The 17,121-nt window shown below is 51.8% G+C and overlaps 1 protein-coding gene across 1 annotated transcript in view; it reads left to right on the plus strand.

The window, feature by feature from the left end:
* The window catches only part of Nckap5l (NCK-associated protein 5-like), a 43,904-nt gene extending 26,878 nt beyond the window's left edge, over positions 1-17,026 (plus strand). The window contains exons 2-12 of the mRNA XM_013018694.1: positions 493-552; positions 3,261-3,389; positions 4,279-4,347; positions 4,437-4,475; positions 5,736-5,858; positions 10,107-10,220; positions 11,627-14,250; positions 15,703-15,865; positions 15,998-16,079; positions 16,418-16,726; positions 16,803-17,026. Of these exons, the coding sequence (XP_012874148.1) occupies positions 3,264-3,389; positions 4,279-4,347; positions 4,437-4,475; positions 5,736-5,858; positions 10,107-10,220; positions 11,627-14,250; positions 15,703-15,865; positions 15,998-16,079; positions 16,418-16,726; positions 16,803-17,026 (3,873 nt within the window). The 5' untranslated portion in view covers positions 493-552; positions 3,261-3,263. The remainder of the gene's footprint in view (positions 1-492; positions 553-3,260; positions 3,390-4,278; positions 4,348-4,436; positions 4,476-5,735; positions 5,859-10,106; positions 10,221-11,626; positions 14,251-15,702; positions 15,866-15,997; positions 16,080-16,417; positions 16,727-16,802) is intronic.
* The last annotated feature ends 95 nt before the right edge of the window (positions 17,027-17,121 follow it).

The following is a 17,121-nucleotide window of genomic DNA, read 5'->3' on the forward strand; positions in this document are numbered from 1 at the left end:
CGGCCCAGAGTTCAGGCCCCATGACCGGAACCAAAAAAAAGAATATCATGGATGGCTTTGAACCATAATCCTCCTATCTCAACTTACTAAGTAGCTAGGTTTACAGTCCTGAGCCATCAGTGCCTAGTCAATAATAGCATTTACCTTCCTCTGTGGTCACAGTGTGTATTTGGAAGAGTGGAAAGCACCATGTGACAGCTGAGTGACTCCTAGGTGAGAGCGGGACCTTGGCTTTTTCCTCTGCCATGAGTGCTTTTCCCACTCTGGGCTTAACTCTAGGCTTCATACAAGTCTCTGCCTATGATCACATCTCAGTGCCTTATCGCACCCAGTACTAGATATTGTCTGCCTTCTCCAATAGAGTGGAAGCTTTGTAATTGTCAAGGCAAGGTTCTCTGGCTTGTTCACCTCTGTGCCCCACCACCTGGCACACAGCAGGAGCCCAGTAGTTCTTGTAAAGTACATGGCTGACATCTCTCTGTTTCTCCACAGGTGAGGTGACTGTTCCAGCTGCCAGAGTAAACGTGCCAGCCTGGGTGAGGACAGAGACTGGTGAGGAGCTTTGGGGACTTTGTATGCTGGTGATAGACACTGGAAAGGGGCTGGGGCACCTTGTGAGGTCTTCAATGAAGCAAGAAAGAGGTGATGCTCTTCCCAATAAGAAGGGTTATCCACCTACTGGAAAGTTCCACAGTAATTGTGTGGAAGGAAGAAGTAAGCACTTTTGGAAAAAATTGGAACCCAGCCATGCACTGGTGGCTCAGCTACTCAGGAGGCTGAGATCTGAAGATAACAGTTCCAAGCCAGCCCAGGCAGGATAGTCTATGAGACTCTTATCTCCAATAAACTACTCTGAATACCGGAAGTGGCGCTGTGGCTCAAATGATCGCACCTACTTTTCAGCTGAGAAGCTGAGGGACAGCACCCAGGCCCAGAGTTCAAGCCCCATGACTGACCAAAAACAAAAACAAAAAATTAGTCACCAATGCAAGTGTCTGCACAGTGCAGGTTAGAACCTTACTGAGTTTGGCCCATGACACACTAGTCTCTGGTCACCAGTCTGTGTTTTGCATACAAACTATTACACCTGGGATTTCATGGTCTTGGAGCTGACAGCCTGGTGGAGGAAATCATTACAGAGCTAGAGAACAAAGGCCTAACAAGCAGAAGTAATGTCAAGAGGCCCTAGCAGACAGGCACTGGTGGCTCATATCTGTAACCCTAGCTACTCAGGAGGCTGAGATCTGAAGATCATGGTTTGAAGCCAGCCCCAGCAGGAAGATTTGAGACTCTTATTTCCAATTAACTACCAAGTGGAGCTATGGCTTAAATGGTAGAGTGCAACCTTGAGTGAAAAAGCTAAGGGACAGTGCCTATGACCCGAGTTCAAGCCCCAGTACCAGCACAGAAGGGGAAAAAAAGGCCCCAATGGAATGGCCAGAATGTACACAATGAGCTGTTCCACTGCTGCCTTCGTGGCAGTAACTCTTCACTCCTTCCAGAGGTTTCTTTCCTCTTGTACCCAGGAAGAAGGGCCTGGCCTCAGGGTTACCTAGCAAATGAAATGAAGGCCAGGACTGGGCTAAGGACACTGCATCCCCACTTTAGCTCTCTTCACAACTACCCAAGTCATATACACCCCCTGCTTCTCTGAGTGTTGTCTGTCTGTAGGCAAATCACATCTAACCCTCCCAGGGACTGCCAGGAAGAATCGTTCTACCCATTTCTCAGAAAACAGGATCGTTTATTTGGTTTACCATGTGAGTGAATGAGCTAATAAACACGTTTCATGTGTGCACCTGGCTCATACTGGAAAAACCAAACAGAACTTTTGGGTGGTTTTTCCGTTTTGTTTTGCTCCATGAAAGCATGTGGTGTCCCCCTCAGGCAAGGGACCACTGATCCTCAGAACAAAATCCTACTAGTCTTACTTGTTACATTAGTTTAAGTTATACTTATTATTGTTTCTAATATAAGTAAGTGTGTGTGTGTATGTATACCAGTCCTAGGACTTGACCTTAGAGCCTGGACACTTTCCCCTTTTTTTTTTTTTTTTTTGTCAGTTATGTGGCTTGAACTCAGAGCCTGGGTGCTATCCCTGCATTCTTTTTTGCTCAAGACTAGTGCTCCATCACTTTGAGCCATAGAGCTACTTCCAGTTTTTGAGTGGTTAATTGGAGATATGAGTCTCACAGGGATGTTACTGCCCAGGCTGTCTTTGAACCAGGATCCTCAGATCTCAGCCTTCTGAGTAGCTATGATTACAGGCATGAGCTACCAGCACCCATTCTCCCCTAGCTTTTTAACTCAAGGCCAGTGCTGTAGATAAGAATCTCACAGACTTTCCTGACCTAGTTGGCTTGAAACCAAGTTCCTCAGATCCTAGCCTCTTGGGAAGCTAAGATTATAGGTGTGAACCACTGGTGCTAGACTAAGTAGTGGTTTTTGTTACTATTTTTGTGTGTTTGTCTTCAGTACTGAGGATTAATCCCAAGGTCTTAAACGTACTAGACAAGGACTCTACCTCTTGAGTGCTTTGGTTTTTATTTTTATATTATAACTGCCCAGGTTGTAACTGGGAATTATATGTAGGTACCACCATGCTTAAGTATTTGTTTTCTAACTTTTTTGGTGGGGGGGTCCAGTCGTGGGGCCTGAACTCTGGGCCTGGGTGCTGTCCCTCAGCTCTTCAGTTCAAGGCTAGCGCTCTACCACTTGAGCCACAACGCCACTTCCAGCTTTTTTTCTTTTTGCTTATGTGGTGCTGAGGAATCAAACCCAGGGCCTCAGGCATGCAAGGCAAGCGCTCTACCACTGAGCCACCTTCCCAGCCCATTTTCTAACTTTTTTACATCACTTTTGTAGACCTAATTTCTGTTTGCCAAAACTGTGTAAATTAGGTAACACTATTGTTACTTTGTAATTGGTAAATACTGAAGCTGATTGATTTGCCATTTTGAAGCCAATCCCATTGGAGAACTCAGGGTCTTGACTCCTTGCTCAGTGTCTGTCTGAGCAGTGTCTAGAAGTGTGTAAGAGCAAACGTTTATAGAGCATTTGTCTCTGCTTCAAAATGGGAAGAGTGAGCGGATGTCTCCTAGCCTGACCCTGAGTTGTTACAAAGTCTGATCCAAACTCCAAGAAACAGAAGAGCTTTGTCTTTATTGTCTTTATCCTCCTCCTCCACTTCCTCCTCCTCCTTCTTTTCTCCTCCTCTTGTCCTAGAGTCGCCTACTAGGGCATCTCTCACTTGTTTACAGGGCATGATGTCAGAGGCCATGGACCAGCCAGCCGAGAGTCCTGGAAACCTGAGGCCAGAGTCCATTGGTGATGACAGCATGGAGTCCAGCACCTGCCAGGAGCTTCTGCACCGACTTCGGGAGTTGGAGGTATGTAGCAGAAGGCCAGTGGGATAGCAGTGCTGAGAGCCCAGGGGAGGCAGAGATGCTCTGGGTGGGCAATAGGTGCAAATAGGCCTTCCTCACCCTCCCATGGCCAGAGCTATCTGGAGGAAGCTGAGCATTTCTTTAGCAGAGCTCCTCTAAGAAGCCCATCTTTGCTCTTAGCTGTCCATCTCTGGTGTAAGCTCGGGGCCCAGAAGCATGCATAGGAGTTGGCCATTATAATCTTCAAATGTCTCAATTCCCCCACCTCCCATTTTCATGCCCCTGCTGGCTCTGTAGGGGGAGGGGGAGTGGTGAAGATGGTCACAGAGGCCACAGGAGGAAGGACTTGGATGACTCAGAGCTCAGAAGTTGAAGGGCAAAGTGTGGGTCCTCAAGCCAAGCCTCCCTGCTACATTCTGAAGACACTGTCCTTCTCATCAGGGCCCGGCAAAGCAGTGTTGATGTCATAAACATCATGATACCGAAATATTTACTCACATACTGTGGATAACTTCATACTGTGGAGTCACTTTGACTCCAAGGTCATCCTCTGTCTCTATAGCCTTGCCCCCCATACACACACCCCACTTTGGTTTGTTTTTTTTGTTTGTTTAATTAAAAACAAAGTAGTTGTCCAGAGAACTTGCCATTCAACAAAGCAGTTCCCTTTGCTACCTCCCACTCAAGTTCTCCTGGCCAAGCCCTTAGTCTCACTGAAGTTGGGCCAATCTCAGCTCTGCCCTCCTGCCTTGGTCCACTCTGCAAGCTTCGATATGTGAGCTTCAGCTACTTGATTCCTTGCCACCCCTCCTCAGAAGGCATTTATTTTTCCTGGGGGAAAAAAAAGAACCCCAGAGCTTCCCTCTTGCCCTCTTCCTCTTCACTCCTGCAGGCAGAGAACTCAGCACTTGCCCAGGCCAATGAGAACCAGCGGGAGACTTATGAGCGCTGTCTGGATGAGGTCTGTGGGGTCTTCAGTGGGAAGTCTGCTGTGGCTGGGGGCTGCAGGGGCCTGGATTGTCAACTCACCCTCAGGGCTTTTGTCCCCAGGTTGCAAACCATGTGGTGCAGGCACTGCTGAACCAGAAGGTAAGTGGTCGCAGGAAACATTTCTTACCCCGGGAGAGGCCCTGGACACAGTTAGGAGGTCCTTCTATTGGACCCCAAAGCCTGCTCACCTAAGCCTTCACTAGGAGCTGAGGAAGGAATGTGGAGAAGGTGGTCTATTGGCCCTCCACTTACTCCACTCCTTCTGTCTCAGCAAGTACATTGTTTTCTACTTGGAGGCCAGGTCAAGACTAGGTAAGACCAGGACTCAGAACCATGTAAACTTTGGTTGGGATTTGAGTCCTTCCCTTACCTTAGTTCTAGCTGGTTTCTCCAGGTTGTGATAGCCCTCAAAAAGCAATATTTTTTTTGTATGTGTACCAGTCTTGAACTGAGAGCTTGGGTACTATCCCTGAGATTTTTTTTCTCAGTGCTAGCCCTCTACCACTTGAGCCACAGCTCCACTTCTAGCTTTTTGCTGGTTAATTGGAGATAAGAGCCTCAAGGGTGTTCCTACCCAGGCTGGCTTCAAACTGTGATCCTCAGATCTCAGCTTCCTCAGTAGCTAGGATTATAGGCATGAGCCACTGGTGCCTGACAAAGCAATGTTGATGTCATGAACCTACTGACATCAAAATACTTACTCATATGCTATGGATAACTTCATGGGTCAGTCTGACTCCAAGGTTATCCTCTGTCTCCTTTGTTTTTAATTGAAGTAATTGTATAGAGGAGTTGCTATTCAACAAAGCAGTTATGAATATATCTTAGGCAATGTCACCCCTTTAATCATTTTCCCATTCCTTCTAAAGTAGGCCCTCTGTTGTTGTTGTTGTTGTTGATGTTGTTGTGCCCATACTGAGGCTTGAATGCAGGGCATGGGCACTGCTCTTGAGTTTTTCTGCTCAAGGCTAGCAGGCTACCACTTGAGTCACCAGATTTTTGTGATGGTTAATTAGAGATAAGAGTCTCATGGGCTGGCTTTGAACCATGATCCTCAGATCTCACCCTCCCGAGTAGCTAGGATTACAGGCATGAGCCACCTGCAAGCAGCAGGCCCTTCATCAATTGCATGGTTTCATAGTGCAGGTAGTTGATGTCAGAGATGGGGAAATGACAAGAGAATAGACTCCACTTACTGCAAATGCAGCCACCTTTACTAGGGAGCTGGCTATGGGAAGGTGTGTCCAGCAGGCACCCAGGTCCTCTAGGTAGGATTTCTGCTGCTGCTGGGTAAAGTCTGTATTCATCCTGTTCTCTCTGATATCTTCTCTTTCACCGCCTCCACCCCTGGGTGGGCAGGACCTGAGGGAGGAATGCATCAAGCTGAAGAAGAGAGTGTTTGACCTGGAACGGCAGAACCAGATGCTGAGCGCCTTGTTTCAGCAGAAGCTCCAGCTCACGACTGGCTCCCTCCCCACCCAGGTGGGCACCTTGCTTGTCCTTCCCTCTCAGAGCCTGCTTCCTGCAGCTTCCTTTGTGAGTCTCTGCTCACAGTCACACAGAAGCAGGCCCTCGGCATTCCTCCACCACAATGGGAGCTAAGGCCATCCAGAGAAAGGCCTGTCCAACCTGACAGATTAGCACCTTAGGAAAGGTAAAAACAGGTAGACCTGAGTCTCTGCAAGCTTGGCCACCCCCCTGCCTTCCAGGTGCTCCCCACCCAGCTGGGCTGCATTCTTTCTTATTGCCTAAGAAAGCTCTCACTGGTTCCTACTCTGTTGTGGGAGAAATGGGTGGAGACTGCAAATGAAGCTATCTGAAGCTCCCAAGAGACTCTGGCTAGTGACTTGGCCTCTTCCTGGCCAGAGTTGGGGTGTGGCCTTCTGTGAGGCAGCCTAGAGCTTCTTTCACAGAGAAAGCAGGAAAGGCAATTTCATGGCTACTAACTCTGTGCACACACATAGTTGCATCTACTCACCATCCGCACACACACAAGTTCACAGGCATTGGTTTCTCTGGCCACCCGACCCCCTGCATGTCCTAGGAGCAGCAGGAGGCTCTAAGAATGAATCCTGGGCCAGGCGCCGGTGGCTCATGCCTATAATCCTAGCTACTCAGGAGGCTGAGATCTGAGGATCGCGGTTCAAAGCTAACCCAGGCAGGAAAGTCCATGAAACTCTTATCTCCAATAAAACCACCAGAAAACCGGAAGTGGCAGAGCACTTGCCTTGAGCTGAAGAGCTAAGGGACAGTGCCCAGGCCCAGAGTTCAAGCCCCATGACTGACCAAAAAAAAAAAAAAAAAAAAGAATGAATCCTGGGCTCAGTTAAGATGTCACAGAAGCCAGGCAGTACACACTACTAACTAACTACTCTGTGGAGGCTGAGATCTGAAGATTATGGTTTAAAGCCAGTCTAGACAGGAAAGTCCATAAAACTCTTATCTTCAGTTAACCAACAAAAAAGCCGGAAGTGGAACTGTGACTCAAGTGGTAGAGCCTTGAGCAAAAGAAGCTCAGGAAGAGCACCTAGGCCCTGAGTTCATGTCCCAGGACTGGATGCATGTGTATACATGTGCATATACAAAAGATGCCACTGAGGTTACTCTGCCACAAACCCCAAGGATGGAAAGAGATACTTAGGAGAACCAGGAGCAGATCTAGATTGCAGGGGGGAATAGCATGTTACTTCTGAGCGCATTTGACCAGAAGAGAAACACTTCGTGTATTGGGGTGCTTCTGTCTGGATTTGTGTGTAAGCAACACAAGCAGCTCTTGATCCCAGTCCCTGAGCAGAGAACCTTTCCTCTCACTGGGATGCCTGGTCCCTGCAGAAGCCTTTCTGGAGTCCCTGTGTCACCCAGGTGGTATAGAACTGAATCCCAATCAACACAGTCTGTAATTCTCCCTGCCTAGTTCTCTCCTTAGTTCAGGGTTCACCTCAGAATCTCCTAAGTTCACCCCAAAATGCAGCATACTGCTGATAACAAAGCAGCTTTAACTCTGGGACTCCTGGGGTGTTAGCCAATAGATTTCACTTCCCCAGTGGCAATAAGACATAATAGAAAGAGCATGAACCTTGGCCTCAGATAAACTGGGGTTGAATTCTTGAATTAAGTACTTTTTAACTTAGTGTACAAAGTATCTGACTTTACAAACTACAGGGGTTTTTCTCTTAGAAATGAGATAGAAGTGCCTATATTGCATGCTGTTGTGAGGATTAAATGAGAATATACACTGGTGGGGGCTGGGAAGGTGGCTCAGTGGTAGAGCGCTTGCCTTGCATGCCTGAGGCCCTGGGTTCGATTCCTCAGCACCACATAAGCAAAAAGAAAAAAGCCGGAAGTGGCGCTGTGGCTCAAGTGGTAGAGCGCTAGCCTTGAGCTGAAGAGCTGAGGGACAGCGCCCAGGCCCAGAGTTCAGGCCCCACGACCAGACCCCCCCCCAAAAAAAAAGTATTTGCTTTTTTTTTCTTTCTACCAGTACTGGGTCTTGGACTCAAGGCCTAGGCAATGTCCCTTAGCTTTTCTGATCAAGACTAACATTCTACCACTTGAGCCATAGCTCCATTTTTTGCGGCTTAATTGGAAATAAGAATATCATGGATGGGGGCTGGGAAGGTGACTCAGTGGTAGAGCGCTTGCCTGAGGCCCTGGGTTCGATTCCTCAGCACCACATAAGCAAAAAGAAAAAAGCCGGAAGTGGCGCTGTGGCTCAAGTGGTAGAGCGCTAGCCTTTTGCTGAAGAGCTGAGGGACAGCGCCCAGGCCCAGAGTTCAGGCCCCACGACCGGACCCCAAAAGAAAAAAAAAAAAGAATATACACTGGTGCTGGTGGCTCATACCTGTAATCCTGTCTACTCACAAAGCTGAGATCTAAGGATTGGGAGTTTAAACCCAGCCCCCAGAGACAAATCCAAGAGACTCTTGGCTCCAAATTCACCAGCAAAAAGGCTGGAAGTGGAGCTGTAGCTTAAGTCATAGATCTTCAGCCTTGAAAAAAGCTTAAGCAGATGCATGAGGCCCTAAGTTCAAACCCTAATACTGGCATGAGAGGAGGTGGGAGGAGGAGAGAGGTGAAAGAGAGAAGAGAATGAATAGCCCTTGGCCCTTCATAGTGAATAAATGCCAGCTCTTTATATTGGTATGATTCCCAGGTTATGCTTTGATGGGATGAAAATTGCTTGGTACAGTACCAAATAAGTTCTGCTTGTGATTAGCACCTAGCAAGGCCCTGTCTCAGGACTATGGCCTGTGCAGAATAGGCATGAATCCGGAAGGCTGGAACCACTGGGGACTAGGTTTCCAGACAGTCTAAATAACTAGGTATGACAGTGCCTTTTGTTCTAGGGCCAGGGAGAGGAGACAGGCCCTCAGAGAAGGTCCCTGCAGGGTTAGATGACATTGGACCTGGACTTGGATGAATGGGAGATTTACAAAAGGTTCAGAGACCAAGAAAAGGGATTTCCTTGTAGAAAAAAACAGCATAAAGGGGCTGGGAAGGTGGCTCAGTGGTAGAGTGTTTGCCTGGCATGCATGAAGCCCTGGGTTCTATTCCTCAGCACCATATAAGAAAAAAGAAAAAAGCCGGAAGTGGCACTGTGGCTCAAGTGGTAGAGCGCTAGCCTTGAGCTGAAGAGCTGAAGGACAGTGCCCAGGCCTAGAGTTCAGGCCCCATGACCGGACCCAAAAAAAAAAGAAAAAACAGTATAAAGCCGGGTGCCAGTGGCTCATGCCTGTAATCCTAGCTACTCAGGAGGCTGAGATCTGAGGATCACGGTTCAAAGCCAGCCCGGGCAGGAGAGACCGTGAGACTCCTATCTCCAATAAACCACTAGAAAATGGGAAGTGGCGCTGTGGCTCAAGTGGTAAAGCACTCACCTTGAGCTGAAGGGTGCAAGGACAGATTTCAAGCCCCACGACCGCCCCCCCCCCAAAAAAGAAAGAAAAAACAGCATTAGAAAAGACCTAGAGCAAAGAAGCCTAGGGATCAGCACAGATACTTTAGTGGGGGGGGGGGGGCAAACAAAAAGAAAAAAATATGCTTTAACTTCCTTGAACACCAGAGACTGAAAAGCCATCACACTGGTCAAGGAGACAGGTTGGAATGCCGAACAGTACCCACTCCACAAGTGGAAGATCTGAGCTCAAAGCGCAGGTTGCACACAGCCAGAGGCAAGGCTCAGTCACTGCAGAATTTGAGCTCTGCAGAAGTGAGAGCAAGGGAAGGGTTAAAGCTGGCTTATCCGCAACTGAGATTCCTGGGAGAAGGAATCACATTCTCAAGGACAGATACTAAATTTTCTGCAGTCTTCTGTAGTTGTTTCACAGGAGACCAGATTAGGGACCCAGAAATGATGCCTCCCTTGCCATCTCTTTCCTAAGGTCATTTTCTGTCATTCTCCAGTCGAAGGTAGTCAGGGCAGGAAGGGCCTCTGGTGATAGTCTCAAAAGTGTGCTGGACTCAAGATGGGCATTCTGAGTTAGTTCTGCCACTACCTCTGGGTCAGGCCAGTATACCTTTTGGCTTGTCTCACCTCCTGACATCTGGGCCTGTGCTATTTTCAGATCTATCTGTGCTGTGCTCTCCTGAGCCTTCTCCTAACCCACAGTTGGGGTGGTAAGATAAGCCACTTCCAAGATCAGGAGACAGCCAAAGAGGGGTCCACCTAGACAGGAAGACCCAACCCTGAGGAGCCAGATGGCCGCCATGCTAACACTTCTTTCTCGGCAGATCCCACTCACTCCACTCCAGCCACCATCAGAGCCACCAGCCTCCCCTTCCCTGAGTGCTGCTGAAGGACCAGCCACTTCACTGCCTCTAGGGCGCTGTGCTGGACAGAGAGAGGTAAGAGATCGGTGACTTTGCTGGCTAGAGGCTAGTCAGTGCAAGTTCCACTGGTGTTTCTAACAAGCCCTGGGGAAAGGCTGTTGCTCAGGCACAGGCTCTTGTCCAGGCTGGAAGTGTGTAGAGTCCTCAACTGTCAGCCTCATACCAAGAAAAACAGGTCCCACCCCAGCAACTGGCCTGTGAGCAAACACATTAGTAATGTGGTGAGAGTCATAGTTGCCCTTAGGGATTCATTCTGTGCCAGACACTGTGTGGAGCCCTGTGGGACTCCTTTGTTTTATTTATGGAGTTAAACATAATTACCATCTCATTTTTTACAGATGATACCATGAAGCACAGAGGTCAGATAACTTGCTGAAGGTCATAGGGCTAGGTGGGACTAGGACTTAAACTTAACATCATTGAGTTTACACCAAAGCAGATATTGTTAGCCATGGTGCCAGACTCAAGAAGGGGCTAGAGCCGGGCTCTGGTGGCTCACACCTATAATCTTAGCTACTCAGGAGGCTGAGATCTGAGGATCGAGGTTCATCACCAGCCAGGGCAGGAAAGTCTATGAGACTCTCATCTCCAGTGAACTACTAAAAAGCTGGAAGTGGAGCTATGGGTCAAATGGTAGAACACTAGCCTTGGTGGGGGGAGGGGGGGGAAGCTTAGAGACAGTTTACCAGGGCTGGGAAGATGGCTCAGTGGTAGAGCGCTTGCCTTGCATGCATGAGGCTCTGGGTTTGATTCCTCAGCACCTCATAAGCAAAAAGAAAAAAAGCCAGAAGTGGTGCTGTGGCTCAAGTGGTAGAATGCTAGCCTTGAGCTGAAGAGCTAAGGGACAGCGCCCAGGCCCAGAGTTCAGGCCCCACGACCAGACCAAAAAAAAAAGCCACGAGACAGTTTTCCAGACACTGAGTTCAAGCCCTAGGACTGGCACTAAATAAAAAAGGGGATGCTAGGTAACATCAGGGAAGTTTCGCATTGAATCATCCCCAGGCTGCTTCTGCTAAAAATGAGGACCAGGCAGATGAGCTGTGGCAAAACTTAGGTCTTAGCTATGGCACACAACCTCCCTTCCAGAATAAGCATGGAGGTCAGAGGTAGGTATAGTCAGATGGTCAGCCCTGCAGATCCAAACAGCAATCGATATGGGAGGCTGGGGTAACTAAGGGAACCCACCCTAGCCCACGTGTGCCAGGTACAAGAACTGATGTAACCAGAATTCAGCCATCTTTGGAAGAGCTGAGTCATCCTATCTTAAGCTCTGTGAGTTACTTTTGGGGACATAGACCTAGTCAAGCCAGCCCTGTAACAGATGTATTTGGTGATGCCTGTGCCACACAAGGTTTCCTCTTCATGCTTCTTCTCCACCTCTTCCCTGCTACCCTTCTCCCCCCCTTCCCCCCCCCCCGCAGGTGTGTTGGGAGCAGCAGCTGCGGCCAGGAGGCCCAGGCCCCCCACCTGCCCCACCCCCAGCACTGGATGCTCTGTCCCCGTTTCTTCGGAAGAAAGCCCAGATTCTGGAGGTGTTACGAGCACTGGAAGAGACGGACCCTTTGCTTCTGTGCTCACCTGCTACCCCCTGGCAGCCTCCAGGCCAGGGGCCCAGCTCTCCAGAGCCTATCAATGGCGAGCTGTGTGGCCCACCCCAGCCTGAGCCCTCACCCTGGACTCCCTATCTGCTTCTGGGCCCAGGCAGCCTGGGGGGTGTGCTGCACTGGGAGCGCCTTTTGGGGGCCCCGGGAGAGGAAGAGAGTTCTGGGAAACCTTGGGGCCCTACTAGAGCTCCACCAGCAGCTCAGGGTCCTAGCTCTGGCCCACACTGTGCCCCAGGTAGCAGCTCTTCCTCCTCTTCTGATGAGGCAGGTGACCCTAATGAGGCGCCCAGCCCTGACACCCTACTGGGTGCCTTGGCCCGCAAGCAATTGAACCTGGGCCAACTCCTTGAGGACACGGAGACTTACCTACAGGCCTTCCTAGCTGGGGCAGCTAGCCCACTCAATGGGGGACACTCAAGTCCTGGGCAGCCAGCCTCCCCAGACCAGGGGCCCTCTCAGCTATCTAAGCCCAAAGGCCTCCCAAAGTCAGCTTGGGGTGGGAGTACCCCAGAAGCCAACAGGCTGGGCTTTGGTGCTACCTCAGAGGGTCAGGGGCCCCTCCCTTTTCTCAGCATGTTTGTGGGTACAGGAGATGCCCCACTGGGCTCGAGACTTGGCCACCCCCCTTCCTCATCTCAGGTGAAAAGCAAGCTCCAAATTGGGCCCCCTTCTCCTGGAGAAGCCCAGGGACCTGCCCTTCTGCCCTCTCCAGCCAGAGGTCTCAAGTTCCTCAAGCTGCCGCCAGCCTCAGAGAAGATCCCAAGCCCAGGAGGCCCCCAGCTCAGCCCCCAACTCCCCCGAAATTCCCGAATCCCCTGCCGCAACAGTGGTTCGGATGGCAGCCCTTCCCCACTACTAGCCCGCAGGGGCCTGGGGGGAGGAGAGCTGTCCCCAGAGGGGGCACAGGGCCTGCCTACCAGCCCTTCAGCCTGTTCCACGACCCCGGACTCTGCCCATCTGAGACCCCCGCAGTCAGCCTTGTCCACCACCCTGTCCCCAGGACCAGTGGTGTCTCCCTGCTATGAGAACATTCTAGACCTTTCTCGGAGCACTTTTAGGGGGCCTTCCCCAGAGCCGCCTCCATCGCCCCTGCAGGTGCCCACCTACCAACAACTGACTCTGGAGGTGCCACAGGCCCCTGAGGTCCTCAGAAGCCCTGGCGTCTCCAGCCCTTGCCTCCCGGAATCCTGCTCCTATGGGAGCCCCCAGGAGAAGAACCTGGACAAGGCAGAGTCTCCCCACCCTGGCCGCAGGACCCCTGGCAGCTCATCCAAGAAGCTCAGTCAGGGGTCAGGGCGGCGCCCCGGGGATCCCGGCTACACACCTCTGCGGGACAGATTGGCAGCCCTTGGGAAACTAAAGACAGGCCCCGAGGGGCCCGTGGGCCCAGAGAAGAATGGGATGCCAGCCAGACCTGGCACTGAGAAGGCTCGGGGACCGGGGAGGTCAGGGGAGAACACTGGAGACATGGTACCCTCCACCACCAGACCCCTTGAGCAGCCAGACTCTAAGGGAGTCCTTCGGGGAACAGTGGCCTTAGGCACAAACAGCCTGAAGCAGCAGGAACCTGGACTTGGGGATCCTGGGGCCCCTCGGGTCTACTCGTCCCACTCCATGGGGGCCCGGGTGGACCTGGAACCTGTCTCACCAAGGAGCTGCCTCACCAAAGTAGAGCTGGCCAAGAGCCGACTGGCAGGGGCCCTGTGCCCTCAGGTGCCCCGTACTCCTGCTAAAGTGCCAACCTCAACCCCCAGCCTTGGCAAGCCCAACAAAAGCCCCCACAGCAGCCCTACAAAGCTACCCTCCAAGTCCCCTACCAAGGTGGTACCCCGACTTGGGGCCTCCCCAGTCACTAAGGAACCTCCCAAACCTGACAAGGGGAAGGTCCCACCTTGGGCAGATTGTGGCAGCTCCACAGGACAGTCCACATCCCCAGTACCTGGCCCCACTGACCCAAACCAAGGCCCCGAAGGGCCGGCCCCACACTCGGCCATTGAGGAGAAAGTGATGAAGGGCATTGAGGAGAACGTGTTGCGGCTCCAAGGCCAGGAACGGGCACCAGGCTCTGAGGCCAAGCATCGTAACACCAGCAGTATTGCCAGCTGGTTTGGCCTTAAGAAGAGCAAGTTGCCAGCCCTGAACCGCCGTACAGAGACCACCAAGAATAAGGAAGGAGCTAGTGGGGGCTCTCCACTTCGGAAGGAGGTCAAGGTGGAAGCCCGGAAGTTGGAAGCTGAGAGCCTCAACATCTCCAAGCTGATGGCTAAGGCAGAAGACCTGCGTCGGGCCTTGGAGGAGGAGAAGGCCTACCTGAGCAGCCGGGCTCGTCCACGGCCTGGGGGCTCAGCCCCAGGACCTAGCCCTGGTCTGGGGCAGGTGCAGGGCCAGTTGGCTGGCATGTACCAAGGGGCAGACACCTTCATGCAACAGCTGCTCAACAGGTGAGGGCTGAAATACACCTGACTCTAACCTGACCTTTGCTAACCCCAGGAGCTTGGGCTTCCCAGAGATCTAGGAGACTAGGGTGTCACCAAAGCACTGGGTTGGGGACGGGTGGGGGGGCGGGTAGGGGGAGAGGTAGTGACCAGGCCTGAAGGAAAGATCAGTCAGAAGCTTGGAGTTTAAAACCACTCCACTTTATCCTTATTGGCTGTCAAGTTAGCGCACTAGCTCTCATTTGAGAAGAGCTCATGGTCTCCATTTTTCTGGATTGTTTTGTGTCAAAGGAAGTTGTCTAGGACCTTTATATATCAGTCAGATGATTGCTAGATTCTACCTGTGGGCTGCTGAAGACCTTTTAGTGAGGGGGCTGGAGAGGAGGCACCCTTCCCATCTTACCCTTTGGCACCCACCATAAGGAGAACTGTGGTAGGGGGGACCCACTCCTTCATCTTTGGCTTGCTGGGTATGGACCAATGAGAGTCCAAAGAGATGGGACTCCAGTCAGGGTTTGAATGGCAAGTGTGCTCTGAAAGCCAAGGGAACAAGCAGGAGTGTTGTGCATATACCAAGTCATAGCCTAGTTTGCCAGTATTCCAGGACATACTGTTTCTGGGTAGTTTGGGGAAAAGACTCCTACCTTTCTCCGTTACCCCTACAGTTTCTCTAGGACTTTCCCTGCCTATTACCAGAGTCAGAAAGCGTTGGTAAGAACAACCATCACTGGTGGGTGTCAGGCTGCTGTATCTACTTTCCATCACTGTGATGAAATAGTCGAGGCCAGCCAGATGCTGCTGGCTCACACTTGTAATCCTAGCTACTCAAGAGGCTGAGAGCTGAGGATCAAAGTTTAAAGCCAGCCTGAGCCCCAGGAAACTCATAAATGTGATTAACCACCAGAAAACCAGAAGTGGCACTGTGGCTCAAAGTAGTACAGCATTAACCTTGAGCAAAAGAACTCAGGGACAGTGTCCAGGCCTTTAGTTCAAGCCCCACGACAGACCAAAAAGAAAAGAGAAATACTTGAGTCAGGCTACTTTATAAAGAAAAGTGTTTTGGGCTGTGCCTCTGAAGGTATGAGGTCTAGGAGCTACATCTGGTATTAGCCTTCTTGTTGGCAGAGTCCTGAGAGGGTGGAGAGTGTCACATGGCCCATACATGTGTGAGTGTGTGTGTGTATGTGTACATGTGTGTACGTGTGCGCATGCACGCTCCTGACCCTCCAAAGTCAGCAGGATTCAGCCATGAGGGCTCCACCTAGATGGCCATGTGTGGTCCAGATCACTCCCCAATGGCCATAGTCAGATTAAGTTTCCACCCTTTTAATTCCATCCCCACAATTAGGATTAACCGGGAATATCTGGAGACAAGGGTCCTGAATTATCCAGAGCACAGCAACAGCTGGCGTCCCTGCCGCACCAGCCTCCCTCACCTATGTGCACCATTGCCTCTAGGGTGGATGGCAAGGAACTGCCACCTAAGAGCTGGCGGGAGCCCAAGCCTGAGTATGGGGACTTCCAGCCAGTGTCCACTGACCCCAAGAGCCCCTGGCCAGCCTGCGGGCCCCGGAATGGCCTGGTGGGCCCACTTCAGGGCTGTGGGAAAACACCTGGAAAGGTAAGTTCTTGGGCAGGGCTGGGTAGAGGATCCATTCTGGGTTTTTCTCCCTGGGACCTGAAAGCTGCTGGATGCATCTGTGAGTTCAGGGACAGGTAGGAGGAGTCATCCGAGTCTCCTGTACCCACACAGCCCAGCAGTGAGCCAGGCAGGCGGGAGGAGATGCCTTCAGAGGACAGCTTGGCAGAGCCAGTGCCCACTTCGCACTTCACAGGTCAGCAGGGTTGGGGACTGAGGGTGGGAAGTGTCCCTTTACCCCCATTTCCATTCCTTCCTGTCACCTTGGCAGGTGCCAGGACTTTGTTCCATCTTGGTTCCTAGCACTGAGGTGTGAGAGATTTTGGGCTACTCAGGGGTACCAGCTCCATGGCCAGTTGGTAGCCAGGGTGGTGGGGAGGGAGTGGGGGGGGGCGGGTTCAATGAGAAGAGCCTGTTGGGCCAGTAGGGTTGAGTGTGGTGGAGCTTGGCTAGGGTGGGGCCTGAAGCTAGAGGAAGAAAGCAGAAGGAGCAAGCTCCGCCTTTTACCCACCACATGCCCTCTCTCACCCCCAGCTTGTGGCTCCTTGACTCGAACCTTGGATAGTGGCATTGGGACCTTCCCACCCCCAGACCATGGCAGCAGCGGGACCCCCGGCAAGAATCTTCCCAAGACCAAGCCAGCACGATTGGATCCCCCACCAGGGGTACCCCCAACTCGGCCAGCAGCCCTCACCAAAGTCCCTCGCCGTGCCCACACACTGGAACGGGAGGTGCCAGGTATAGAGGAGCTGCTGGTGAGCGGGCGGCACCCCAGCATGCCAGCCTTCCCTGCACTACTCACTGCTACTCCCAGCCACCGCGGCCACCCAACCTGTCCCGATGGTGAGTCTCACGCAGGTGGGTGGGAAGTCCCTGGGAGCTGGACAGCTCCAGCCACCTTCCCTTTGTTCCTGCACAGATCCTTGTGAAGACCCAGGCCCTGCCCCTCCTATCCAGCTGGCCAAGAACTGGACCTTCCCCAACACCAGGGCAGCTGGCAGTTCTGCTGACCCCTTCCTGTGTGCACCCCGACAGCTGGAGGGGCTGCCCAGGACCCCCATGGTGAGAACTGCAGCAAGGGAGGAGGAGGAGGACGGGAAAGCAGTCTTGGGTGAAGTAGGTACAGCTTGTGTCCTGCACTGACCTAGAATGGGCTGAGAAAGTATCCCTCAGTGGCTGGGCAGTTCAGCCACCCTAGTTGGGGAAAAGGGTTCTATAGCCACCATCACCACCCCCAG

The sequence above is a fragment of the Dipodomys ordii genome, unplaced genomic scaffold, assembly GCF_000151885.1.
Source record: "Dipodomys ordii isolate 6190 unplaced genomic scaffold, Dord_2.0 Scaffold42, whole genome shotgun sequence".
Taxonomy (NCBI): domain Eukaryota; kingdom Metazoa; phylum Chordata; class Mammalia; order Rodentia; family Heteromyidae; genus Dipodomys; species Dipodomys ordii.